A 27,111-nucleotide genomic window follows, 5' to 3' on the forward strand; every position below is an offset into this window, starting at 1 on the left:
TTCAATTCTCAGTTAAAAAAAAAAAAATGGTGGCTCGCAACCATCTGTAATGGGAATCTGATGCCCTCTTTTGGTGTGTCTGAAGACCGCAACAGTGTAGCCACGTACATGCAATAAATAAATCTTTAAAAAATATCAGTAATAGTTTAAGGCCTCCCCATGGGATAGATCACAATTTGGGCCAGACGCTGAACCTCCTCTCTCTCTCCATTTACTCTCTATTTTTGACCCTGCAGTTATTTTAGATAGGAACAATTCTGCACCAGAATTGTTTTGACTATGGAATGGCAAGCCTATTCCTCCAATTGATGCCCTGCCTTTCTACTGGAAGCAAACTCTACAAGTTCTCTCTCCCCACAGTAGAGCCCTCCCTTTGAGTCCTGAGAGTCAGTTACCTACCAGGTCTCTGGTGAATTCTAGTGCCCTCACCCACCTCATACCTCCCAATGTTGTCTGTTTTGATTCTTTCTGCTGACCCTCTGGGCTTCAGTCCTATTTTCCCTGGTCCCTCCCAATACCTGACCATGTTCCATTTTCCCCTCTCTGTCCCCTCTCATACCTACATTCCTCCCTGAAATACTGCGGGAAAAGAATTGTGCTTTTCTTTAATTCTGTGATTCTTAGTAGTCAAACATGGATTGCCCCAAATTCATTAATATGTGAGCCAAAAAATATGAATACAAAGTGAATTATAAGATAAAGGAGTTATAGATGTTCTGATAACAGTGAAGAAAGGGGTAGATCAAAGAACATTCAAAGGGAGGAGGAGTAGGTGTGAAAGTAAACAAAATATATATTATGAATTTATGAAATTTCAAAAACTAATAAAATTATATCAAAAAGTGAATTGTAATGTAGATATTTGGTGAGTTGTTTAGCCAAACCTGTAAAAATTGACAGCATCGTGTGACATAACAACAGGAAAGGGCAAGTAACACAGGGCCTTGGTAATTTTGATATTCTATTAGTGCCATTAAAAGCTAATATATCGGAATGGATACAGAATACACGTAGTATATTTACACAATGGAATAGTACTCAGCAATTAAAAACAATGAATTCATGAAATTTTAGGCTTCATGAATTTAGGCAACATGAAATTGTTGGAAGTGGAAAATATCATCCTAAGTAAGGTAACCCAATCACAAAAGAATACACATGGAATGCAGTCACTGATAAGTGGATATTAGCTCAGAATCTCTGAATACTCAAGACACAATTAATATATCAATTGGTCCCCAAGAAGAAGGAAGGAGAGGGCTCTGGTCCAGGAAAGACTTGATGCAGCATTGTAGGGGATTACCAGGACAGAGATATGGGAGGGGTGATTGGGGAATGGGCAGAGGGAAGAGGGCTTATGGGATTTATGAGGGGAACCATAAAATGGGAAATCATTTGGAATGTAGACAAAGAATATAGAAAAAAAAGCAAATAAACTAAGGTTTGTTCCTGTCCAATACCTACTTGCAGAGTTCTGTGACTGTAATTTTTACTTCATCAACCTCCTAGTTATTAGGAAAGGTATGCTTTTCTCATAGTAGCTCTCCCTAGTATAGAAAGTAATGGTTAGAAACAGGTGTGACAGGTACCAAATTTTATTCTCTAGCTTGAGTGTTCACTTAATGTGATGCTAAGAAGTAATCAGTTAAATGGAAAGATACTGTTTAATAATTTATCTTTTATGTTTGAAATTAAAATATAATTATGTCATTTCCCATATTTGCTTTCCTTCAGAAAATCCCCTTTTATTGTCCCCACACTCCACTCCTCAGCCAACCCTTTTAATGTACATCTCCAGCTTTCTCTCAATACCATGGACTTCTTTAACTTCAATATTGGCATGTATGTGTGTGTGTGTATGTGTGTGTGTGTGTGTGTGTATTTGCATATATATGTATATATTTGTATATGTATATAATCTATATGTTATGTACATGCATAATAATATAGAAGCATGTATATGGATATATCATAACATATACATATATTTATATAACAAATAAAAATAAAATCTACTTAGTCATTGGAAAGCTATTTGTGTATAGCCATTCAATATTGGATAACCAATTTGGAGGTTGAGGTGCTTCTGGAATATAAAAAGTTACATTTATCCATAACTTATACCTGAAAAATAAAGTTTCTGTAATATAAGGAAATGAATTCTGATTACTTTTTATAATTCTCAATATTGAGTCTTATAGTGAAACACAATTTGTGGAAAGTATAGAGGAGATCGTGGTAAACAAGGCCCAGATGCATGCTTAGAGTATAGCATGTAGCCAAATCCACACATACAATGAAGTTTTCCATTTCATAAGCTGTAAATGTGCCTCAGGAAATCTGTTTATCTTTAAATTAAACATCCTATCACTTGTAGTTTTGCATAATCTAAGAATCATATTGACTTTAACAGTTTGCGATTTTATTAATGACATTCCCCGTATACTTCAGTGCACCCAGATCGCATTCCACTGATGAATGTGCCAACACTGTTTCACAACTATTGTATTACAGAAACTTGTGCCACTAGTTTAGGGAATGTTCTTAAGAAATTTGACATTATCACCCAAAATATTTGGCTAATTTCTTCAAATTTTCCTAATCTTTGGTGAATTATTTTAGCTTTCACTTCACAAGAGGAAGCCAGCATGAAATTACCTCCACCCAAAATCATAAACTCTGGCTGAGGCATGCTGAACTTATTAGAGTTGATGCCATTCCCTTCTTCCTTTTGATTGTTTTCTCATAGTTTTTTTTTGTGTGTGTGTGTGTGTGTTTTATATCTATAACACTTTGGACATATGGGCCCATTAAGTAGCTTGATTGACATTAACCATTGGCCTTCTAGGCATCCTGAAGCCTTTTACATTTATACAAAATGGTTGCTTGTATGATAGGAATGACAGGTTAAAAAATAAATTCTTGGTTGTTAGAGAAACTGTGCAGTGTGGAAAACATATTGCTCTATTTCCAGAGAGAAAATTATCTCCAGAGAAGAGATGTTGTCAGGAATGAATCAAATAAATGGATTTGCCTTACTGAAATCTGAGGAAGAAATGGTTCTTGAGAACATGCGTGTCATACTGTTGTTCAGTAGGATGCAGAGCAGAAAACTTTCCTCTTTCTCCCATAATGCTATTTTCAGTGATGACAAATATCAATGTGTATCTCTTTGAGGCTGAGGTATTTTTCAAAATGCAAATGACTTTTGAACACAGCACCAAAACCAAGATATTCTAATGAATTGACTTCCTCAGACTGTCAACTGACACATAACCAAAACTACAGTGTTCGTCAATGTCTGAGTGGTTTGTCTGTCTGTTACTGTCTCTCCCTGTCTCCATGTTTCTTTCTCTGCCTTATACTCTTTGTCTGTCTCTCTGTCTTTCTTTCTGTCTCTTTTTCTCTATCTCTGTGTGTGTGTCTGTGTGTGTGTCTCTGTCTCTGTGTCTCTCTGTTTGTCTCTATGTGTCTGTCTTTTTGTCTCTGTGTCTCTGTCTGTCTGTCTCTCTCTCTGTCTCCCTCGGTCTCTCTCTGTCTCTGTCTCTCTCTATCTCACTATCTCTCTCCCTCCCCCTTCTCCCTTCCTCCCTCTCTGCTGTGGACTGCATGCCCTTTGCTTCCTGTGATATCATTGATATCATGGTATTTCCTTTCGTGTTATACTTTGCAGCCTCATAAACAAAAACTTTCAACATTATTGGAGAAAAATTGCTACAATAACTATGAGACAAAACAAGTATAGACATTTATTAATAGATGCACAATATTAAGCAAGGACTACATAAGCTACAAATTATATTTCTTCTTTAGAAGCCATTTTTAAACAAATGAAAAAGAATTTTATTTTTGAAATTATATTTGAACTACTATGTTTCTTACCTCTCTTTTATTCTTCTAAATCCCCCCATATAAACCTCTCTGCTGTCCTTCAAATTCTGACCTTATCATTTTACCATTGTTATCATATATATATATCCCCAGGTATATTCTATAGAGTCCATTTAATATAGCCTATTAAGGAGCTTCTTTAGTAAATTAATATTTTCCTCCAGTTTTGGTTTACTGAATGAATGCATTTAATACATACTGATTAATTTTTAATGTTTATTTATTTCAATAGGCCAGAATATATTTTCTAAAAATTCCATTCTGAATGTTGCTCACTGCATATCCTTCTAGAATATTATATTAAAATGTCTTGCAAATTATTTACTATAAAAATTTCCACATTTTCTTCTTCCAAAATTTCTTATGGTGTGTGTGTGTGTGTGTGTGTGTGTGTGTGTGTGCTTTCTCATGATAATGTTGATCTTATTTTTTCCAAAGAAAGGTGATGATCTTCAAACTGTCTTTTCAATTTAATAATGCTTATATTTGTTTTTATTTATTATAATTATTATTATTACTGTTTTTGGTTTTCTTTTTTGGGTTTTGCTTTTATTTTGTTTATTTGCTTACTTGTTTTGAAACAAGGTTTCTCTGTGTAACTCTAGATGTCATAGAGCTCACACCTTAGACCTGGCTATCCTCAAACTCATACTTGTTTTTTAAATATATTATATTTATTGATTGCTTGCTAATCACAGTTTTAACTATTACATTTAATCCATTACTCTGACACTTTTACTTATTCAGGCCTAGACTCAATGATTTTCACATTGATTGAATGTTTTTCTATGGTAAATTATAATTCTAATATAGATAATACTCATTAACAATATAATAGATTGCATGTTTGAGTTACTGTAACATGATTTAATGTCTTTAAATATTATGTGCTCCCAATATTTATTAATCAGTCACATTGTTTTCTTCTCACCTATATAACTTAAAGATTACTATAGCCCTTAAAATATTATTTTAGCATTCATACTTTAGAAAATTAAAGTAAAAATTCTGGAGTACTTTATTTAGTATCCTGCCTCATTATTTAGGTATGATTAATTTACCTAGAGGGTGCTTCAGTTTGGCTTGAAAACCTTTTAATCCAGATGTTGTCAATTGTAGAATTCAAAGATATACCAGTGTGATGGATTCTTTTGGGCGTAAGGAAACCTCCATACAAGGACATTGAAGCAACTTTCTAGGTAGCTTGCCTGGTCCTCTGTTTATCTACTACATGTGATCACAATAAAAAGGAACAATCTTGATACTGATAGTTTCATCTTGCCTATCCCTGCTTACAGAGCAAGAATGAAACAGCATTCTGCTTTTTAAATTACCCAGTTATTAATATTTGGTGGTAATAATATAAGATAAATCAGACACGGAAAAACTTTCATTAGCAGTTAAACGTTATAACCTCCAATCTTCTTTCTGGTGACCAAGCAGGCAGGTACAGCCAAGAGGCAGGGACCAGGAGCGGCAGAAAAGCTGGGTCCATCTGGGCCCCACCTGCACCCAGGGGCTTCATTTCAACAAATGGCTTATGCTCTAAGATCAAGAATTGACAAATGGGACCTCATAAAATTGCAAAGCTTCTGTAAGGGAATAGGAGAAGACATCAATAGCAGTTAAATGGCAACTAACAGATTGGGAAAAGATTTTTACCAATCCTACATTTGATAGAAGGCTTATATTCAATATATACAAAGAAACCAAAAAGTTCGACTCCAGAGAGTCAAATAACATATTAAAATGAGGTACAGGTCTAAACAAAAAATTCTCAACTGAGGAATACTGGATGACTGAGAAACACCTAAAGAAATGTTCAACATCTTTAATCATCAGGGAAATGCAAATCAAAACAATCCTGAGATTGCACCTCACACAAGTCAGAATGGCCAAGATAAAAAACTCAGAGGACAGCAAATGCTAGAGAGAATGTGGAGAAAGAGGAACAATCCTCCTTCTGGTAGGATTGTAAGCTGGTAAAACCACTCCAGAAATCAGTTTGGAGGCTCCTCAGAAAACTGGACATAGCACTACTTGAGAACCCAGCTATACCATTCCTGGGCATATACCTAGAATATGCTCCAACATGTAATAAGGACACATGATCCCCATGTCCATAATAGCCTTATTTATAATAGATACAAGCTGGAAAGAAATCAGATGTCCCTCAACAGAAGAATGGATCAATGAATGCATGATATTTTTAGGCAAATAGATGGAGCTAGAAACTATCATCTTGAGTGAGGTAACCCAATCACAAAAGAACACACAAGGTATGCAATCGCTGATAAGTGGATATTACCCCAACAGGTCGGAATTCCCAAGATACAACTCCTGATGTAGGAAGACCAAAGTATGGATACTTTGATTCTTATTGGAAAGTGGATCAAAACACCCATGCTCACAGACATGAAATAGAATGAGAATAGGGTCCCCAATGGAGCAGCTAGAGAGAAGACCCAAAGAGCTGAAGAGGTTTGCAGTTCCGTAGGATGAACTATAATATGGACCAACCAGCAAGTAGCCCAGAGCTTCCAGGGACTAAACCACCAACCAAAGAGTACACATGGAGGGTCCCAGGGCTCCAGCTACATATGTAGCAGAAGAAGACCATTTCAGACATCAATGAAAGGAGAGGCCATTGGTCTTATGAAGGCCCGATTACCAAGAATAGGGGAATGCAAGTCAGGAAATTGGGGGGAGGGCGAGAAGGGCGTGGGAGATGGGATAGGGGGTTTTCAGTGGGAAAACATGGAAAGGAGTTAACATTAAAAATGTAAATAAAGCAAATATCTAACAAAAAAAAAGCTGTAGCCTTTACTTTCACTGGAGTCTCTAATCTTGAAAAAATTGAATACTATTTATTGTCAAATCCATGAAATGTACTCAGGTCCTGAGAGAACATTTGTGTGCTGCCTGCTAAATTCGTTCTCCAGTATTTCTTTACTTTACATTCAACAAATTAACAACTTTTCTGTATTTAAAAATGGCATTTCTTCTAATCCCATTGACTACATTGTCTAGCACTTGTTTGACTTACTAAGAAATCAGTTTACTAGAATAAAGTGTTTATTATTACTTTAGGTACTTTGCTGTTAATATATATGTATACACATACACACATACACACACACACACACACACACACATATATATTTCAATATTTTTTACCAAAAATATTTCAAAAAAGTTAAAATTATCATTCATAGTAAATTAGTTCAAAGAAAAGATAAAGATATTTTCATTCTAGATAATTAGAATAATAGTTATCGCTTTCTTATTTGCTTCGTTGTCTATAACTTGTGTTGAATAACAACAGCAAGATAAAAACAGCAAGATACCTTAACCTTTTATCTGTCAATACTATTTTACCTCTCCACAGAAATTTCAAGGAAGTAAACATAATTATTAATTAATGTTTTATACAAATTCAAAGATATGAAGCCAAAAATTTTCATCAAAGTATACAATGAACAAGCTTAAAGTACTAAAATTGTTTATCTTATTAAATCTTAACACTTAAATGTGTATTTATCTTTCTATGTAATAAAATGAGGCTACAACAGTTGTTTATTTTAAACACTGAATAGCTTTAACCTTTTTAATTAATACCTAAGTGGCTACTAATTATCAATTTATTTATTATCAATAACATCAGAATTACCTCAAATAATATCTTAGAATCAATATACAACTAAATATTTCTATAACAAACAGATTTTCTTCACATATTTAATTTTTGAATCATATATGTGTGATGCAAAAACATGTATGTAATCCCATCACCGGGGAGGAAGGGAGAGGAGTTTCTCTGAATTTAAGGCAAGCTTGGTCTACAGGGTGATGACTGAGTTTTTTATATATCTTATAATTCATAAAGGTATGTACCATTATGAATAGGGGTAACTTTATACAAAAACAAAATCTGAGAGCTCTAAATAATTTCAAGGGGTTTGGTATCAGAATTGTATCAAGATCTTTTTTTATCCCACTATTTTTTATTTTCTAAATTCTTTGTTTGCATTCCAAACGCTTTCCCCTTTCCCAGTTCCCCCCTCCCCATATGTCCCATAAGCCTTCTCTCCATCCATTCTCCAATCACATCCCTCCTTTTTCTCTGTCCTGGTACTCCCCTACAATCTGGATCAGGATCAGGGCTCTCTCATTACTCCCATACATGGGAGTCATTTGATATGCTACTTGTGTCTTGGGTATTCAGAGCTTCTGGGCTAGTTAATATCTACTTATCAGTGATCGCATTCCATGTATATTCTTTTGGGACTGGGTTACCTCACTTAGGATGATATTTTCCAGTTCCAACCATTTGCCTACAAATTTCATGAATTCATTGTTTTTAATTGCTGAGTACTATTCCAATGTGTAAATATACCACATTTTCTGTATCCATTCCTCCATTAAGGGACATCTGGGTTTTTTCCAGCTTCTGGCTATTATAAATAAGGCTGCTATGAACACAGTGGAGCATGTGTCCTTATTGCATGCCCGGGAATACTCTAGATATATGCACAGTGTCATGTTCAGTTTTCTGAGAACTGCCAGACTGATTTCCATAGTGGTTGTACCATCTTGCAATCCCACCAGCATTGGAGGACTGTTCCTCTTTATCCACATCCTCGCCAACACGTGCTGTCTCCTGAGTTTTTAAACTTAGCCATTCTGACTAAGTGTCAGGTGAAATCTCAGGGTTGTTTTGATTTGCATTTCTCTAATGACTAATGATGTTGAGCATTTCTTAAGGTGCTTCTCAGCCATCCAAATTTCTTTACGTGAAAATTCTTTGTTTAGATCTGCACCCCATTTTTAATAGGGTTATTTGGTTCCTTGGGGTCTACCTTCTTGAGTTCTTTGTGTATATTGGATATTAGCCCTCTATCGGATGTAGGGTTCATGAAGATCTTTTCCCACTTTGTTGGTTGCTGTTTTGTCCTTTTGACAGTGGCCTTTGCCTTACAGAAACTTTGTAATTTTATGAGATCTCATTAGACAATTCTTGATCTTAGAGCATAAACTATTGGTGTTCTGTTCAGGAACTTTTACCCTGTGCCCATATCCTCAAGGGTTTTCCGCAATTTCTTTTCTATTAGTTTCAGTGTGTCTGGTTTTACATGGAGGTCCTTGATCCACTTGGATTTGAGCTTAGTACAAGGAGATAAGAATGGATCAATTCGCATTCTTCTGCATGCTGTCCTCCAGTTTAACCAGCACGATTTGTTGAAAAGGCTATTTTTTTTCCACTGGATGTTTTCTGCTCCTTTGTCGAAGATCAAGGTATGATAGATGTAGGTATTCATTTCTGGGTCTTCAATTCTATTCCATAGGTCCACTTGCCTGTTGCTGTGCCAATACCATGCAGTTTTTAACACTATTGCTCTGTAGTATTGCTTGAGGTCTGGGATATTGATTCCCCCAGAAGCTCTTTGACTGGTGAGAATAGTTTTAGGTATCCTGGGTTTTTTATTATTCCAGATGAATTTGAGAATTGCTTTTTCTAACTCTAAGAAGAACTGGGTTGGGATTTTGATGGGGATTGTGTTCAATCTGTATATTGCTTTTGGCAAAATGGCCATTTTCACTATACTAATCCTGCCAACCCATGAGCATGGAAGATTTTTCCATTTTCTGAGGGTTTCTTCTATTTCCTTCTTCAGAGACCTAAAGTTTTTCTCATACAGATCTTTTGTTTGTTTGGTTAGAGTCACACCAAGATTTTTTTTTATATTTTTTATTCACATTTCAAATGATTTCCCCTTTTCTGGCACCCAACTCCCCGAAAGTCACATAAGCCCCCTTCCCTCCCCCTGTTCTCCCACAGACCACTTCCCACTTCCCTGTTCTTGTTTTGCCGTATACTGCTACACTGAGTCTTTCCAGAACCAGGGGCCACTCCTCTGTTCTTCTTGTACATCATTTAATGTGTGGATTATGTTTTGGGTATTCCAGTTTTCCAGGTGAATATCCACTTATTAGTGAGTACATACCATGATTGATCTTATGAGACTGGGTTACCTCACTTAGTATGATGTTCTCCAGCTCCATCCATTTGCCTAAGAATTTCATGAATTGATTGTTTCTAATGGCTGAATAGTACTCCATTGTGTATATATACCACATTTTTTTGCATCCATTCTTCTGTTGAGGGATACCTGGGTTCTTTCCAGTTTCTGGCTATTATAAAAAGGGCTGCTATGAACATAGTGGACAATATATCCTTATTACATGCTGGGGAATCCTCTGGGTATATGCCCAGTAGTGGTATAGTAGGATCATTCGGAAGTGACATGCCCAGTTTTCTGAGGAACCGCCAGACTGATTTACAGAGTGGTTGTACCAATTTGCAGCCCCACCAGCCCTAGAAGAGTGTTTCTCTTTCTCCACATCCTCACCAACACCTGTTGTCTCCTGAATTTTTAATCTTAGCCATTGTGACTGGTGTAAGGTGAAATCTCAAGTTTGTTTTGATTTACATTTCCCTGATGACTAATGGCCATAGGTGTGTGGGTTCATTTCTGGATCTTCAATCCTATTACACTGATTTGACTGCCTGTCACTGTACCAATACCATACAGTTTATAATATTATTGCTCTGTAGTATTGCTTGAGGTCAGGGATACTGATTCCCCCAGAATTTCATTTGTTGCTGAGAATAGTTTTAGCTATCCTGGGTTTTTTGTTATTCCAGATGAATTCGAGAATTGCTCTTTCTAACTCTATGAAGAACTGAATTGGGATTTTGATGGGTATTGTGTTGAATCTGTATATTGCTTTTGACAAAATGGCCATTTTAACTATATTAATCTTGCCAATCCATGAGCATGGGAGGTTTTTCCATTTTTTGAGGTCTTCTTCCATTTCCTTCTTCAGAGTCTTGAAGTTCTTTTCATACAGATCTTTCACATGTTTGGTAAGAGTCACCCCAAGGTACGTTATACTGTTTGTGGCTGTTGTGAAGCATGTCATTTTCCTAATTTCTTTCTCAGCCTGATTATCCTTTGAGTATAGGAAGGCTACTGATTTGCTTGAGTTGATTTTATAACCTGCCACTTTACTGAAGATGTTTATCAGCTGTAGGAGTTCTCTAGTTGAGTTTTTTGGGTCACTTAGGTAGACTATCATGTCACCTGCAACTAATGATAGTTTGACTTCTTCCTTTCCAATTTGTATCCCCTTGACCTCCTTATGTTGTCTAATTGCCTGAGCTAGTACCTCAAGTACAATATTGAAAAGATAAGGAGAAAGGGGGCAGCTCTGTCTAGTCCCTGATTTTAGTGAGATTGCTTCAAGTTTCTCTCCATTTAGTTTGATGCTGGATACCAGTTTGCTGTATATTGCTTTTACTATGTTTAGGTATGGGCCTTGAATTCCTATTCTTTCCCAGACTTTAAGCATGAAAGGATGCTGAATTTTGTCAAATGCTTTTTCAGCATCCAATGTAATGACCATGTGTTTTTTTTTTCTTTGAGTTTGTTTATGTAGTGGTATGCATTGATGGATTTCCATATATTGAACCAACCCTGCATGCCTGGGATAAAGCCTACTTGATCAAGGTGGATGATTGTTTGTATGTGTTCTTGGACTCGGTTGGCAAGAATTTTATTGAGTATTTTTGAATCGATGTTCATAAGAGAAATTGGTCTGAAGTTCTCTTTCTTTGTTTCATCTTTGTGTGTATTTGGTATCAGCGTAATTGTGGCTTCATAGACGCAATCCCGTAGTGTTCTTTCTGTTTCTATTTTGTGGAATAGTTTGAAGAGTATTGGTGTTAGGTCTTCTTTGAAGGTCTGATAGAATTCTCTACTGAAGCCATCTGGTCCTTTACATTTTTTGGTTGGAAGGCTTTCTATGACCCCTTGTATTTCTTTAGGGGTTATGGGTCTGTTTAGATGATCTATTTGGTCCTGATTTAATTTTGGTATTTGGTATCTGTCTAGGAAATTGTCCATTTCCTCCACATTCTAGAGGTTTTTTGGTTTTTTTTTTTGTTTTTTTTTTTTGTTTTTTTTTTTTTTTTTTGAGTACAGCTTTTGTAGTAGGATCTGATTGATGATTCTTTTAATTTCTTCAGTTTCTGTCGTTATATCTCCCTTTTCATCTCTAATATTGTTAATTTGGATACCTTCTCTGTACCTTTTGGTCAGTCTGGCTAAGGGTTTATCTATCTTGTTGATTTTCTCAAAGAACCAGCTCCTGGACTCATTGACTCTTTGTATGGTTCTCTTTGTTTCCACTTGACTGATTTCAGCCCTGAGCTTGATGATTTCCCCTCTTCTACTCCTCCTGGGGGAATTGGCTTCTTTTTGTTCCAGGGCTTTCAGGTGTGTCTTTAAGCTGCTAGTGTATGCACTCTCCATTTTCTTTATGGAGGCACTCAGGACTATGAGTTTTCCTCTTAGTGCTGCTTTTCATTGTGTCCCAAAGATTTGGGTATGTTGTGCCTTCATTTTCATTAAATTCTAAAAAGTCTCTGATTTCTTTATTTCTTCTTTGTCCAAGGTGTCATTGAGTAGAGTGTTGTTCAGCCTCCATGTGTATGTGGGTTTTCTGTTGTTTTTGTTGCTATTGAAGACCACTTTTATTCCATAGTTATCTGATAGGAGGCATGGGATTAGTTTGATCTTTTTATATTTGTTGAGGTCTGTCTTGTGACCAATTATATGGTCGATTTTGGAGAAGGTACCATGAGTTGCTGAGAAAAAGGTATATTCTTTTGTTTTAGGGTGAAATGTTCTATAAATATCAGTCAAGTCCAATTGGTCCAAAGCTTCAATTAGTTTTATTGTATCCCTATTTAGTTTCTGTTTTCCTGATCGGTCCATTGAGGAGAGTGGAGTGTTGAAGTCACCTACAAATATTGTGTTAGGTGCAATGTGTGCATTGAGCTTTAGTAAAGTTTCTTTTACAAATGAGGGTGCCCTTGCATTTGGTGCATAGATGTTCAGAATTGAAAGTTCTTCTTGGTGGATTATTTCCTTTGACCAGCAAGAAGTGTCCTGCTGTATCTCTTTTGATGACTTTAGGTTGAAAGTCAATTTTATCTGATATTAGGATGGCTACTCCGGCTTGTTTCCTGAGACCATTGGCTTGTAAAATTATCTCCCAGCCTTTTACTTTAAGGTAGTTTTTGTCTCTTTCATTGAGGTGTGTTTCCTTTATGCAGCAAAATGTAGGGTCCTGTTTCCTTATCCAGTCTGTTAGTCTATGTCTTTTTATTGGGGAGTTGAGTCCATTGATGTTAAGAGATATTAAGGAATAGTGGTTATTACTTCCTGTCATTTTTTAATCTTATTTTTATATTTGAGTGGTTATCTTCTGTTGGGTTTGATGAAAGAAGGTAACTATCTTGCTTTTTCCAGGGTGTCGTTTCCCTCCTTGTATTGGAGTTTTCCTCCTATTATTCTTTGCAGAGCTGGGTTTGTAAAAAGATATTGTGTAAAATTGGTTTTGTCATGGAATATCTTGGTTTCTCCATCTGTTGTGATTGAGAGTTTTGATGGGTACAGTAGTCTTGGCTGACATTTGTGTTCTCTTAGAGTCTGCATGAGATCTGCCCAGGATCTTCTAGCTTTCATTGTCTCTAGTGAGAAGTCTGGTGTGATTCTGAAAGGTCTTCCTTTATATGTTACTTGGCCTTTTTCTCTTGCTGCCTTTAATATTCTTTCTTTGTTTAGTACATTTGGGGTTTTGATTATTATGTGACTAGAGGTACTTCTGCTCAGGTCCAATCTGTTTGGAGGTCTGTACGCTTCTTGTATATTCATAGGTATCTCTCTCTCTCTTTAAGTTGGGAAAGTTTTCTTCCATAATTTTGTTGACAATATTTGCTGGCCCTTTCAGCGTTAAATCTTCACTCTCATCTATACCTATAATCCTTAGGTTTGGTCTTCTTACTGTGTCCTGAATTTCCTGGATGTTCTGGGATACAAGCTCTTTGCATTTTGCATTTTCTTTGACTGTTGAGTCAATGGTTTCTATGGTATCTTTGGCATCTGAGATTCTTTCTTCCATCTCTTGTATTCTGTTGTTTATATTTGCATCTATGGCCCCTGATTTCTTCTCAAGGTTTTCTATCTCCAAAGTTGTCTCCCTTTGTGCTTTCTTAGTTGTTTCTACTTCTGATTTTAGATCCTGGATGGTTTTGCTTGGCTCCTTCACTTGCAGCCCTGCTGGCCAGTGAAGATCAGTGGTAGTGAGCATAAGGTCTGCCTGGACCCTGTCACCTTTGTTCCACTGCTGATGGCCCTTCTGCTGGACCAGCTGCTGCTGCTGCTCCGCACCAAGATATTTTATATTGTTTGTGGCTATTGTGAAGGATATCATTTCTCTAATTTCTTTCTCAGCCTGCTTATCCTTTGAGTATAGGAAAGCTACTGATTTGCTTGAGTTGATTTTATAACCTGCCACTTTGCTGAAGATGTTTATCAGCTGTAGGAGTTTTCTAGTGGAGTTTTTGGGTCACTTAGGTAGACTATCTTATCATCTGCAAATAGTAATAATTTGATTTCTTTTTTTAATGAATAAAAACATATTTATTAAATGAGAACAAACTAAATTTAAATGTTAAGAATTGTTCACAAATGATATCAATTTCTTTATCATTTCACTTTTTTTAAAATTTTTTTATTCGATATATTTTTTATTTACATTTCAAATGATTTCCCCTTTCCTAGCCCCCCCACTCCCTGAAAGTCCCGTAAGCCCCCTTCTCTACCCCTGTCCTCCCACCCACCCCTTCCCACTTCCCCGTTCTGGTTTTGCTGAATACTGCTTCACTGAGTCTTTCCAGAACAAGGGGCCACTCTTCCTTTCTTCTTGTACCTCATTTGAAGTGTAGATTATGTTTTGGGTATTCCAGGTTTCTAGGTTAATATCCACTTATTAGTGAGTGCATACCATGATTCACCTTCTGGAATAACAAAAAACCCAGGATAGCTAAAACTATTCTCAGCAACAAAAGAAAGTCTGGGGGAATCAGTATCCCTGACCTCAAGCAATACTACAGAGCAATAGTGTTAAAAACTGCATGGTATTGGTACAGTGACAGGCAGGAGGATCAGTGGAACAGGATTGAAGATCCAGAAATGAACCCACACACCTATGGCCACTTGATCCTCGACAAAGAGGCTGAAAACATCCAATGGGAAAAAGATATCCTTTTCAACAAATGGTGCTGGTTCAACTGGAGGTCAGCATGCAGAAGAATGCGAATTGATCCATCCTTGTCTCCTTGTACTAAACTCAAATCCAAATAATTTGATTTCTTTCTTTCCAATTTGTACCCCTTTGACCTCTTTATATTGTCTAATTGCTCTACCGAGAGCTTCAAGTACTATATTGAAAAGATATGGAGAGAGAGAGCAGCCTTGTCTAGTCCCTGATTTTAGTGGGATTGCTTCAAGTTTCTCTCCATTTAGTTTGATGTTGGCTACTGGTTTGCTGTCTATTGCTTTAACTATATTTATGTATGGGCCTTAAATTCCTGTTCTTTCCAAGACGTTTAGCATGAAAAGATGCTGAATTTGTCAAATGCCTTTTCAGCATCTAATGAAATGATCATGTGTTTTTTTTTTTCTTTGAGTTTGTTTATGTAGTGGATTGCATTGATGGATTTCCTTATTCTATGTGAAGCAACAAGCTTTTGTGAACTTGCTAGTGTTAATTTATTGACTAAAAATATCATTTAATCAATGAGGTAAGTAGTAATACTTCCTTTAGCCTTAGAAAATCTGTAACATATAAAATATCATTCAATGCTGATTATTTTCTCTTTTATTTATTGAATAATCTGTATAGATGGCCTATCTGTTGAAGAATGTTGGATACTGAAATCACCTACTTTAAAATGTTAGTGTTAATGTCTATCTTTAATTTCACTAGTAAACTTTTTAAAAAATTTACTAAGTTCAATAATTTGGAAAAATATTTTCTACATACATTAAATTTCTGAATTACTTTACTGTTGTATAAGGAATAATTTACATACAACTTGCTAAAACAGATTAAAATTTTGCACTCTATGTCTCCTTTCATATATTAAATACATTAATATTTGTTTTGATATATTAAAATTATATTCCAGAGACACAAACCACACATGGCCATGCTTCTTTGTCAAGCTGACTGCTTGTCTGTCTTCCATTCGTGTCTGATGTCCCCAACAATTCAGCTGTAAGAGGTAACTGTTGTGAGCGGGTCTGCTGCTGTCTGTATTTTGATGGTTAAGTCTCTCCTGGGAGGTGCTGCAAACAAGGAATGAGAACAGTACTCAGGTGACTTCTTGTGAAACAATCTAATAAATAAAGGAGCCAATCACTGGGTAAGTAAGCAGGGCTTCCAGATTGGATTGAGGAAGAGAAAAAGGTGGAGAGGATTAGAGGTCTTTTGGAATGGGGATAAAGGCAAGATGTAGCTGCTTGAGTTTCCCAGTATTATAGTGGACCCATCAGGATTCCTCACCAAAGGAATCAAATTTAATAGGGCTTACAAGGTAAGATTTTAGTTGTTGTGCCCAGAGATTGAGTTAACATTGTTTCTGATCTAAGTTTGTGTGGTTGTTTTTTTGTCTTTTTTTTTTTTTCGTTTTTTTTTTTGTTTGTTTGTTTGTTTTGTTTTGTTTTGTTTTGTTTCTCATGATGATTTGCCTGGGTTCCAGAGAGAAAGGTATAGTGGAAAAGCCTAGCAAGCAAGGTGGAGAGATTTTGGAGTTCTGAGTCAGAGTCTCCAGGAAATAATAACAGGTTGGCCATTGCCTGCCAGTGTGGGTCTGCATACTGGAGGATTTTTACATAGACCTCATGGAGGTCCAGAAGGGTTAGAGTGTTTTGGCTCAACCTCTGTCTCTGCTATTCCAGAGAACAGACCTCTTCCCAAGCAGCAGTGTTATAGCCTTTATGACGGAAGTTCTCAGACAACATAGTAGTTCTCACGCCTTTATTCCTTCTGGATAGGATTATTATATACAGTTTTGGGGTAGGTCAGGGTCTGACAACAGGTACTTCTCATTGTCTTAGTCTAAAAGCTTGGAGATATCTGCATGTGGGAAGACTTGGTGCTGCTCCTATGTGACTGATGGCCACAGACCTCTCTATAGTGTTTGAGGGAAGCTGCAGTTAATAGACAGGAGCCATGGGTCCAAGAGGTGTGGCAAAACATGCCTGCTGTCCCTTGGAGGCAACAATCACCTGCTGCATCACCTGGGTTTTAAGCCTGACCTTGACCAGGGACCAGGCTGCCTACCACAGCTCACCGCCCCACATGCCAGTGCATGGCAGGCCAAGCTGCCATGCAGAGACACAAACAAGGAATGTGCTGACTGTATTGTTTTTTAATATTTCCTGCAACAGGTAACCATCCAATAGCATATTATTGAGGGCATATAATAAAGTTTTTTAAAAATATTTGCAGTTTTTAAATCTATTTTTAAAAATATACTTTAATTGAAAAAGAATTATATCAACTTACCTCCTTTCTTTCCTCCCTCTAGACCCTCCCAGGTATTTTCCCTCTAACCTCACTTATGCCTCCTCACACAAATATCAAATTGATACTTTTTCTTTGATTATTGTTGCTAAACATACATACAAGGTATGTTTGTGTTTGTATAATATATATTTGTATATAAATATACATGTATGAATGTATAAATATACAATATATTCACAAATATATGAGTATAACTTGTTGAGTCAGTTTTTATTGTTTGCATATGTGTGTATATATATTTAGAGATGACTCCTTTGTTTTGGATAACCAGTAAGGAGGCTCAACTATGGGGAAAACAGTCTCATTCTCCCAGCTGTCATTAGTTGCTTACACTTATTTATCTAGGCATGAGACACTGAGAAATTTTTCCTTTAGCATGTCTATTCATTTTGCTTCGGTTCAAGTCGTATTTATTCAGTCATTTCTTGGAGAGACTGTTTCACAGTAGACAATCTGGTAGTCTGACCCTCACTCTCTTCACAACTCTCTTCCATGATATTTCCTGAGCCACAGATGCATGTGCTATAATACAGATGTATCCACTGATGCTGAGATACCTGTAATCTGTTCATTTCTACATTGTGTCTAGTTGTGTTTTACTGTGATGGTCCCCATGTGCTATAAAGAGCAAATTATTTGATGAAGGTGGTAGCTAAACTTCTCTGTGGGCATAAGGGTAAAATTATGCCCTGAGTATATAATTTTACCCTGAGTACTGTCACCCCCCTTTGAGGGGGCAGAAGAAAATAGACAACAATTCACAACAAGGGTCCATGATTCCACTAGGCTTGGAAAGCTGATTAGTTTCCCAGTGCCAATCATGGAGCCAGATATTTTATTGATTGTAACTGACATTTTTCAGTTAAAGAATGAGCTGCTACTGTATTCAGTTGTGTCTACAATATATAAAATCGGTATGTAAGATAGAATTCATGTCTGTTTGTGTCCCAAGGTCTTTGTCAAAGACTATACACTACCTCGGATTTTATGTGTAGCTTATTTTATGCTCTTGGGCAGCCTGTTTGTTTTCAGAATTGACCTTCACACTTGCCAGGAAATTTACTTTCATCAGAAAAAGACAAAAACAATACAGGAGGTTTGACAAGGCCACTTATCTGTAGCCTAGTTCATTTAAGGAAACATGACTCAGCAAACTCGATCACAGGGAAGGTCTCTTTTGACCCATCAAGAGCTCCCTGCCTTCATTCTTGACCTTGCAGTGAGTGATCTGACAACCACACTCCAGGTTATAAGGCACAGATGAATGAAAACCTGTATTTGAAAAGATCAAAAAAGGAAGAATTGCATTTTAAATTTCTTTATCTGCACAGTAAATGAGATCTAAATTCATGCAACATTATCACTGTGTGGTTTATTGTCTGTCTAAATGTTAGTATTGGCATTTAAACATCACTCATATATATTAAACAACTTAAACAATGTGAAACATCTATAAGGATGTCTTCAGTAGTTTAACCACTGCATCTTCCATAGTCATACCAATTAATGTGATATATATTTCAGATGAAGCACAATGAGTTAGAATGGTGCCCACAATGTGCTTTCAGATATTTTATATATACCAGATCTCAAACTGTCAGAGCAGAACCGAATGTCAACTTATTCCTTTATTTTCTACATTATAAACTATATAAACTTTCAGAACTATCTGAGAGATATCAGTAACAGGTATTTTATTACTAGAATTGTAATCTAGGAAGCATTTTTAAAAAAAATTGTGTGTGCCTGTGTTAGTCTGTGTATGTAGGTATGTGCATGTATACATGTGTGTGTGTGAGTGTGTGTGTGTAGGTGGGTGTGTAAGAGGGAGAGAGAGAAAGAGAGAGAGAGAGAGAGAGAGAGAGAGAGAGAGAGAGAGGAGAGAGAGAGAGAGAGAAACAGAGACAGAGAGAGATTGAGAAGTCTGCTGGTTTCTGCATCTGTTGGCTTCTGGGTCGACTTCTGTAGCCGCTGCCGCCAGCTGGCACACACGCGCGCACCCCGGGCGCCGGGCCGCGGACCGCGGTGGAACCGGGAACTGCAATGAGGCACGCTAGACCAAATGGTTCCACGTGGAGTTTATTTAAGAAGGGAAGGGTAGCCGGCGGGAACGGGAGTGAGAAGGGAAGGAAAAGAGAGAGAGGGAGGAGCGCTGCTAGGTTATATAGGAGTGGTGACGTAATTACAGGTAAAGGTGGGCTATGGAATTCTGGGTAGATGGCGGCTGTTGCCTGGGCAACGGACCTATACATTGCTTTGCGTGGTGTCTTAGGCCTTAGGTACCTACATTCCTGCATTTCTTTTATTAAAAAAGAAAAAGAAAAAGAAAAGGGGTGGGCGGGACCCGATGATGAAAAGGAGTGTGGGCGCCGTGTCTCTTAAGCTACTTCCTGCTGTCTAGGGGCGTTGTCAATTTTGGGGTATAGATGACTTTCATCATCGGGGTCCACCTGGTGCATGTTGGCATCAGCTACATCTGGGGACGGGGGCTCTTCCGTGGGCAGCGGTTGGTAATTCTGTAACAGAAGCTGATTAATAGTTTGGTTAGAAATTTTTGCATTTGCCGTTGGAGGAATGTAGAAACAAGATTAATTAGGCAGGGAGCAAACAATAACACCAAGAAAATGACTAGGAGAGGCGTTACAAAAGGGAATATCCACTTCCATATAGGGTTTTCAAAAAATGTCAGAGCTGGAGGTCTCACGATCTCTGAAGTTCTTTATGTCTGTCTGGAGTTCCTGGATTTTGTTTCTCACTATCCCGGATTGGTTGACATAGAAACAGCATTCTTCTTGGAGGAACAGGCAAAGACCACCTTCCTTAGCTGTTAAAACATCTAGGCCCTGTCGGTTCTGAAGCACCACAGCTGCCAAAGAAATCTGTTTCTGGATAGTAAGCACAGTTTCAGTCATTCCCTGAAGGTCACTTTTAAACTGAGAAGTAAATGTATTGTATTGGGCCAGAGAAGTTGTTATTCCTGCCACACCTGTGTCAACACCTATGGCTATTCCTGTAGCTACCAAAAGAGGAACAATCTGGACTGCTCTCTCACGTCGGGCAGCTACCATATTTATAACTGGGATTGGCAGGGGCTCATTTCCCTGGATCACTCCCATCTCAGGGAAAAGGAGAACCAACGTGCAAACTCCTGACCAGCTGGCAGGTAGGCGATGATATACCTGAGTGCCACAAAGAATTGACGTGTTCTGGATTGCAGGGCATTGTGGCAGAGATGATATATCAAGGCTTATGGTTTTATTACAGTCTAGGGAGCTTAATGTTCCTACAGAACGTGTCCCAGAGTTCTTAAAACAGTTTCCCATGCCAAAGAGAGGGACAGAGGTAAGGTACGGAGCCATGGTGACATCGGAGTCAGGACAGCTAACAAAAGGTGAGGTGAGGTTATCTGGCAGTATCACCGGAGAAGCTGTAAGTGACAGTTTTGAGTCAGTCCCTGGGGGTACACATAACCAGCAATCTTTAAAGTGACCAGGCCTGGTGACATTAAGGAGCTGGTATGCTGAGGTCAAGGTTTGAAGCAACAGGCGAAATGGCAAGTTAGTGCCATTTATGAGGGGTGCTGTTAAAGAATCAAGGACCTTAGAGGAGTGTTTAATTATCTCCCCCACTTTTCCAATATCTAGGGGTTGGGCGATTGAGATATACTTTCTCTGAATATGGATGGTACTTATTGGGGAACTGGGCTGGTTTTTACGATAGAGCTTACCAACAACTCCTGTTTCCCACCTGGAATCCCACGGGTCTTGTATGTGGAAGAAAAGTGTCTTGCGGTGTTGAAAGAAGAAATGATTGACCCGTGATCCTAGCATATGTATCTGACAAGACCAATATGGGCAGCCCCCATATTCGTCTGGCCATTTTTTACAGTAATCTTCTGTCTGGTCAAAGAGAAAGCAAGTATAGAGATCATAATACTTAGATGGGATAACAGATACAGGGATGATCGCAATTTGGATCGGTACCTGACATCCGGCTATGGAGCAGTTTCCTGACCCTATTTGGAAAGACTGTTTGTTATCTGTGGGGGTTTCTTGAACCTCGAATCTCCAAATGTAAGGACTGCCCTGGATGGAAATGAAGAACAGCAGGGGTAGGACAAGAAACCCATGTCTAATCCAATGAGGTCGAGCTCGGCTGCCGGAGTGGAGTCTCATGTTCTGGAACTGGGGACAAGGTGGGTGGTCCCGATGTCCTCCGGAGCTTGATAGAGCAAGGTCCTGTCAGGGTTGACGTGTATGAAGAAGAGTTATCTTTAGGTGGAGGGATGAAAGGTTTAAGGTGAGATAGATGGACCCAATGAGGAAATCCTTCAAGTTTAGCAGCTGTAGGGGTCACGAGAATCACCTTAAAAGGGCCCTGCCATTTGGGAGAGAGGGGTGAGGGCCGATGATCTGGAGGGGATAAGAGGACTTGGTCTCCAATGTTGACAGGCAGTGGACAGGAGACAGTCTGTGGCCGAGGTAGGTGGTGGTCAGCAAAGTCCCATAGGAGAGAGCGAAGGTGGCAAAGCAATGGGGTGAGTAGGTGGTCTGGGAGGGGAGAGCATTTAGGTGAGAGACCAGGAGTTAAAACTGGACGTCCATACATGAGTTCAAAGGGTGAGATAAGAAGAGGTCGCTTGGGGAGAGCTCGTAGCCTGAAAAGAGCTAGAGGTAGGAGTTTTACCCAGTCAAGGTGAAGTTCCTGTGACAGCTTGGCAAGAGTGGTTTTTAAAGAGCGATTAGTTCTCTCTACCTTACCTGAAGATTGGGGATGGTAAGGAATGTGAAAATGCCAAGGGATATTTAAGGCCTTGGATAAACTCTGAGAAATCTGGGAAGTAAATTCAGGACCATTGTCTGACTGAAGGGAGGTTGGAACACCAAATCGGGGGATGATCTCTCGGAGGAGGAGATCAGAGACTGTCTGAGCCCTTTTGTTAGTGGTAGGAAAGGCTTCTACCCACCCCGAGAAGGTGTCTACCAAGACCAGGAGGTACTTGGAACGCTTGACTGTAGGCATATGGGTAAAGTCAAGCTGCCAGTCAGTTCCGGGAAGGGAACCTCTAGCCTGATGGGTGGGGAAAGGGGTACTACGATACCTCGAGTTAGAATCTGACATCTGACAGGTTTTACAAGAAGCAGTGATAGATTTTAAGAAATTTAAGTCTTCAGGAGTAGGCTGTAAGTGGGTCTTAACAAAAGAAGATAACGCTCGACTGTTAGGGTGAAAGAGCTGGTGAAGATAGGATAGAGTTTGGCGAGTGTCAGGGGGTGGAGGTAGAGATGTGGGTTGTAGTGTAAGGATGTCTTGGGGAGGGTGAGATGAGTTTAGCCCCCTAAGGGCTGCAGCTCTAGCTGCCTCATCAGCTCGGTTGTTTCCCTTAGATACAATAGAGTCATCCGTCTGGTGAGATCTGCAATGGACAATCCCAATAGCTGTGGGGAGATGGGAGGCCTTCAGCAAGGCTAAAATATGGCTTGCATTAGTTATGGATCCTCCAGTTGTGTTAAGTAACCCGCGCTCTTTCCAGATAGCAGCGTGGGACAGGAGGATATGGAAGGCATATTTAGAATCTGTGTAAACATTGAGGGATTGTCCCTGTGCCAGTTGAAAGGCACGAGTGAGAGCTATCAGCTCAGCCTGTTGATTAGTGGTGTGTACGGGAAGGGCCTGTGCCTCTACCACCTCGGTATCTGACACTATGGCATAGCCAGCTTTTCTAGTCCCTTCATATAGAAAGGAGCTTCCATCTGTGTACCAAGTATAAATGGCTTGAGGCAATGTGCCCTCCTGTATGTGTGAAGGATGAGGTAATAGTTGCTCTAAAGTCTCAGTGCAGGAATGAGACAGGGAGTGGTTAGTATTAGGTCGAGGGAGAAGAGTAGAAATATTAAGAGGAGGACATGATTGAAAGGTGAGCGTGGAATCTTCTATTAGCACTACCTGGAGAGAAAGAACTCTAGAGGGAGGTAGAGTCTGCAGGCCTTTGTAGGTTAGGAGCTGTGACAGGTTGTGAGAAGAGAGCACAGTTATAGGAGACCCCAAGGTTAATTTCTTTGATTCTCGAATAAGAAGTTCAGCAGCCGCTAAGGCACGAATACAAGGTGCCCATCCCTGGATGGTTAAATCCAGCCTTTTTGACAAGTATGCTACAGGTGCGAAGGAAGGTCCCAGTTGATGACCTAAGACTCCAAGGGCAAATCCCTCTTTTTCAGTTACATAGAGGGAAAAAGGGCGAGTCAGGTCAGGGAGATGTAAGGCTGGGGCCTTAAGGAGAGCCTGTTGGAGCCTCTGAAAGGGTTTGGCAACAGATATGAGAAGAGGTTCGTGGGTGGGGCCTAATGCTGCCTCATATAAGGGTCGAGAGAGGAGGGAGAAGGAAGGAACCCAAGAACGTAAAAAGCTAGCCATTCCTAGGAATGATAAAATCTCTTCCTTTGTAGAAGGAACAGTTAAGGACTGAATTAGGTTTTTTCTATCTAAGGTAATAGCCTTATGGGTTGGGGTAATTGTTAATCCCAAATAAGTAACCTGAGGAGTGGACAGTTGAACCTTAGAGGGAGAGACCCTGTAGCCTCGACTGGAGAGGAAATTTAGGAGAGTAGAGGTGTCAGCTTGGCTAATTTCTAGAGATGGACTACAGACAAGGACATCATCTACATAAAGAAGAATTTTAGATCTGGGGAGAGATAAAGAAAGTAAGTCAGAAGCTAGAGCCTGGCCAAATAGGTGTGGGCTGTCTCGGAATCCCTGAGGTAAAACAGTCCAGGTAAGTTGGGTAGAAAAGTGGGTGTCAGGATCTGTCCAGGTAAAGGCAAATATATTTTGTGACTGGGCATCAAGAGGGATAGAGAAAAATGCGTCCTTTAGATCTAGGACTGAGAAATGAGAAGTTCCTGAGGGGATAGTGGAAAGGAGTGTATAGGGATTAGCTACGACAGGATGGAGAGGAACCACTGCGGCATTAATGCGCCTGAGGTCTTGAACCAGGCGGTAGGTACCACTAGGTTTTTTAACTGCTAGTATAGGGGTGTTGAAAGGAGAAGAGGTGGGACGAAGAAGCTTTTTCCTTAAGAGGTCAGAAATGATAGGCTTAAGTCCCCTGAGGCTCTGGAGAGAGAGGGGGTATTGAGCTTGGGTGATGTACCTGGTAGGGTCCAGTAACTGGATGACAACGGGAGAGTGATGTTTAGCAACAGAGGGGTTCTGGACGTCCCAAACTCTGGGGTCCACCTGAGAAGCTGGTAGAGGAAATAACATGTTAGTGTTAGTAGGTTGATTGGCTAGAAGGAGAAGTAGGGGAACTGCTGGCGAGCTCGGGTTCAGGCGAGTGGGGGGAGCAAAAGAAATTGAAGCTCCCAACTTAACTAAAAGATCCCTTCCTAATAAAGGGACGGGAGAGGTTGGCACTACTAAAAAGGAATGGGTGAAGGGTATATTTCTAAAAGTACAGCTAAGTGGTGGGGTCTGATGAGGAAGGTAAGGCTGTCCTCCTATCCCGACTATGGGAAGACGAGAGGGTGAAGTGGAGCCCCAAAATTCCACCAGGACTGAGTAAGTGGCCCCGGTATCCAGAAGGAAAGAGATGGGCTTTCCACATACCACGATAGTTACCCGGGGCTCCCTGCTAGTGATGGGCGAGGTCGGGTTGAGGGAGCTCCGGCCCCTTCATTCATCCATAGCCAAGCCTAGGAGGTCAGTAGGAGGGGTTTCTGGGCGGGATGGCCTTCTGTTCTGTGTAACATGGGGACAGTCGACCGCCCAGTGGCCCTCACGATGACATTTAGGACATGGTCCCCTTGGCTTGCGGGGATTGGGGCAAGTCCATGCCCAGTGACCTGATTGACCACACCTGTAGCAGGGAGCTGATGGTTCCTGAGCCTTGGAAGGCCCGGAGCCCGGGGCGATAGCTGGAGCTGGTCGGACAGCTTTTGCCAGCATGTGGTACTTTTGTTTTCGGGCTTTTTCATCTCTCTCATGGTATACCTTGAAGGCCAGCGCCAAGACTTCCGCCTGTGGAGTCAGGGGTCCTCTCTCCAAGCGTCTAAGTTTAGCTCTTATGTCGGGATAGCTTTGGGAAAAGAAATAAGTCATTAAGAGTTGCTTACCTTCCGGATTGTCAGGATCTAGATTAGTGAATTGCAACAAAGCCTTCGTGAGGCGTTGTAAAAACTGAGATGGATTTTCCTGTTTTTCCTGGACAACCTCTTGGAGTTTTTCAAAATTTATTGGCTTTAAAACTGCCTTTCTGAGACCAGCTAGAAGGCATGTAACAAACCTGTCTCTGGCTAAAATACCAGCCGAGGAATTATAATCCCATAGCGGGTCTTGGTCAGGCACTGCCTCAGATCCAATTGGATAGCTTTTGTCTGTCTGGTGAATTTCATCTGCATGCGTTTTTGCCTCTTCCCAAACTCGCCTGCGTTCATCAGGAAGTAAATTGTTAGTAAGAATCATATAGACATCATGAAAAGTCAAGTTGTAAGATTGAGTAATGTACTGAAATTCTTTAATAAAGTTAGAGGGGTTAGAGGTATAAGAACCCAGTCTGCTTTCTATTTGAGAAAGTTCGCTCAAAGAGAAGGGAACGTGTACTCTAACTAGACCATCGATTCCAGCCACTTCCCTCAGAGGAAGGACCGGCGCTGGGTCAGGTGTCTTCGGAGGAGAAGAGGTTAGGGGCTTGGCCGTGGCCTTAGAACGAGTAATAGGAGGGGTAAAGGTTGGTGCCAGTTCAGGGCGTCTGTGGTGATCCTTTACTGGCACAGAGGGAGAGGAAACAGACTCCGAGACCTGGTGGGAGGGAGAAACTGGGGCTGCAGGTTGAGATCTTGTAGTCTCCACGTGTCTGTGGCGAGTGGACGGAGGTGGTTCGTCAGCGGGGTCGAAAGTAACGCCATCTAGTGGAGGGTGAGCAGGTTTCATGGCTAGGAGGAGCTGAGATGGAGTGCAAGCAGCGCAGAGAGAAGGCTTAGACCGGAGATAGATAAAAGCTTGGACGTACAGGATTTGGTCCCATTTACCGGATTGCTGACAGTATGTATTAAGATCCCTTAAAATAATTGGATCTAGGGTGCCATTAGGTGGCCATTTGGAATTATTATCTAGTTTATATTGAGTCCAGACCTTATTACAGAGGTTAATTAGTTTTGACCGCCTCACATCGTGAGTTAGTTTTAGAGACTTGAGATTCTCCAGGAGGCAACTGAGGGGACTTCCTGGGGGTACTGGCGAGGATGCTCTGTTCCCCATCAGGTGTGGGGTGGGCTTTGTATACCACAATCGGCGTCCCGGAGTGTGTGTATAACAAAAAAAAGGCAGCTAAGCCAGAGAGTCCGGACCGTCGTGCGGGCTTCTGGGAGCTGGGGCAAAAAAGCCGGAAAAAAAGTAATCCACCTGAGGCCCAGGGTTTTCAGAATGGCTGGAAGCCAATGAGAGGGAGTTAGGATTACTTCTGGAACGGAAAACACCCGTGGTAGAGCATCATAAAACGAGTGTTAGCTCAGGCAGCATCTAGCTCTAGAAGGAAACTGGCCAGGTCTCTTCTGAACTTAAGAAACCACCCAGCCAACCGAAAGACCTTACCTTATTGGGCCGATGGTGTTTGCTAAGGAAGTGCAATCCGATATCCGGGAACGTGGAACAATTTGGTTTAGCGGCTCAGAGTGGCAGCGGTGAGCGGGGGCGCGCGGCGGCGACGGGCGCAGACGGGGC

At 39.9% G+C, this 27,111-nt stretch overlaps 1 protein-coding gene across 1 annotated transcript; it reads right to left on the reverse strand.

Annotated features, from left to right (window-relative positions):
- Positions 1-18,553: 18,553 nt before the first annotated feature.
- Positions 18,554-26,322, reverse strand: LOC127680274 (uncharacterized). Its single transcript, XM_052175796.1, has 4 exons — positions 25,506-26,322; positions 24,545-24,638; positions 21,580-21,632; positions 18,554-18,666 (listed from the first exon to the last, which is right to left on the reverse strand). Exons 1-4 carry the CDS (start codon positions 26,320-26,322, stop codon positions 18,554-18,556), a joined length of 1,077 nt encoding a protein of 358 aa, XP_052031756.1.
- Positions 26,323-27,111: the final 789 nt, after the last annotated feature.

The sequence above is a fragment of the Apodemus sylvaticus genome, chromosome 3 (assembly GCF_947179515.1).
Source record: "Apodemus sylvaticus chromosome 3, mApoSyl1.1, whole genome shotgun sequence".
Taxonomy (NCBI): Eukaryota; Metazoa; Chordata; class Mammalia; order Rodentia; family Muridae; genus Apodemus; species Apodemus sylvaticus.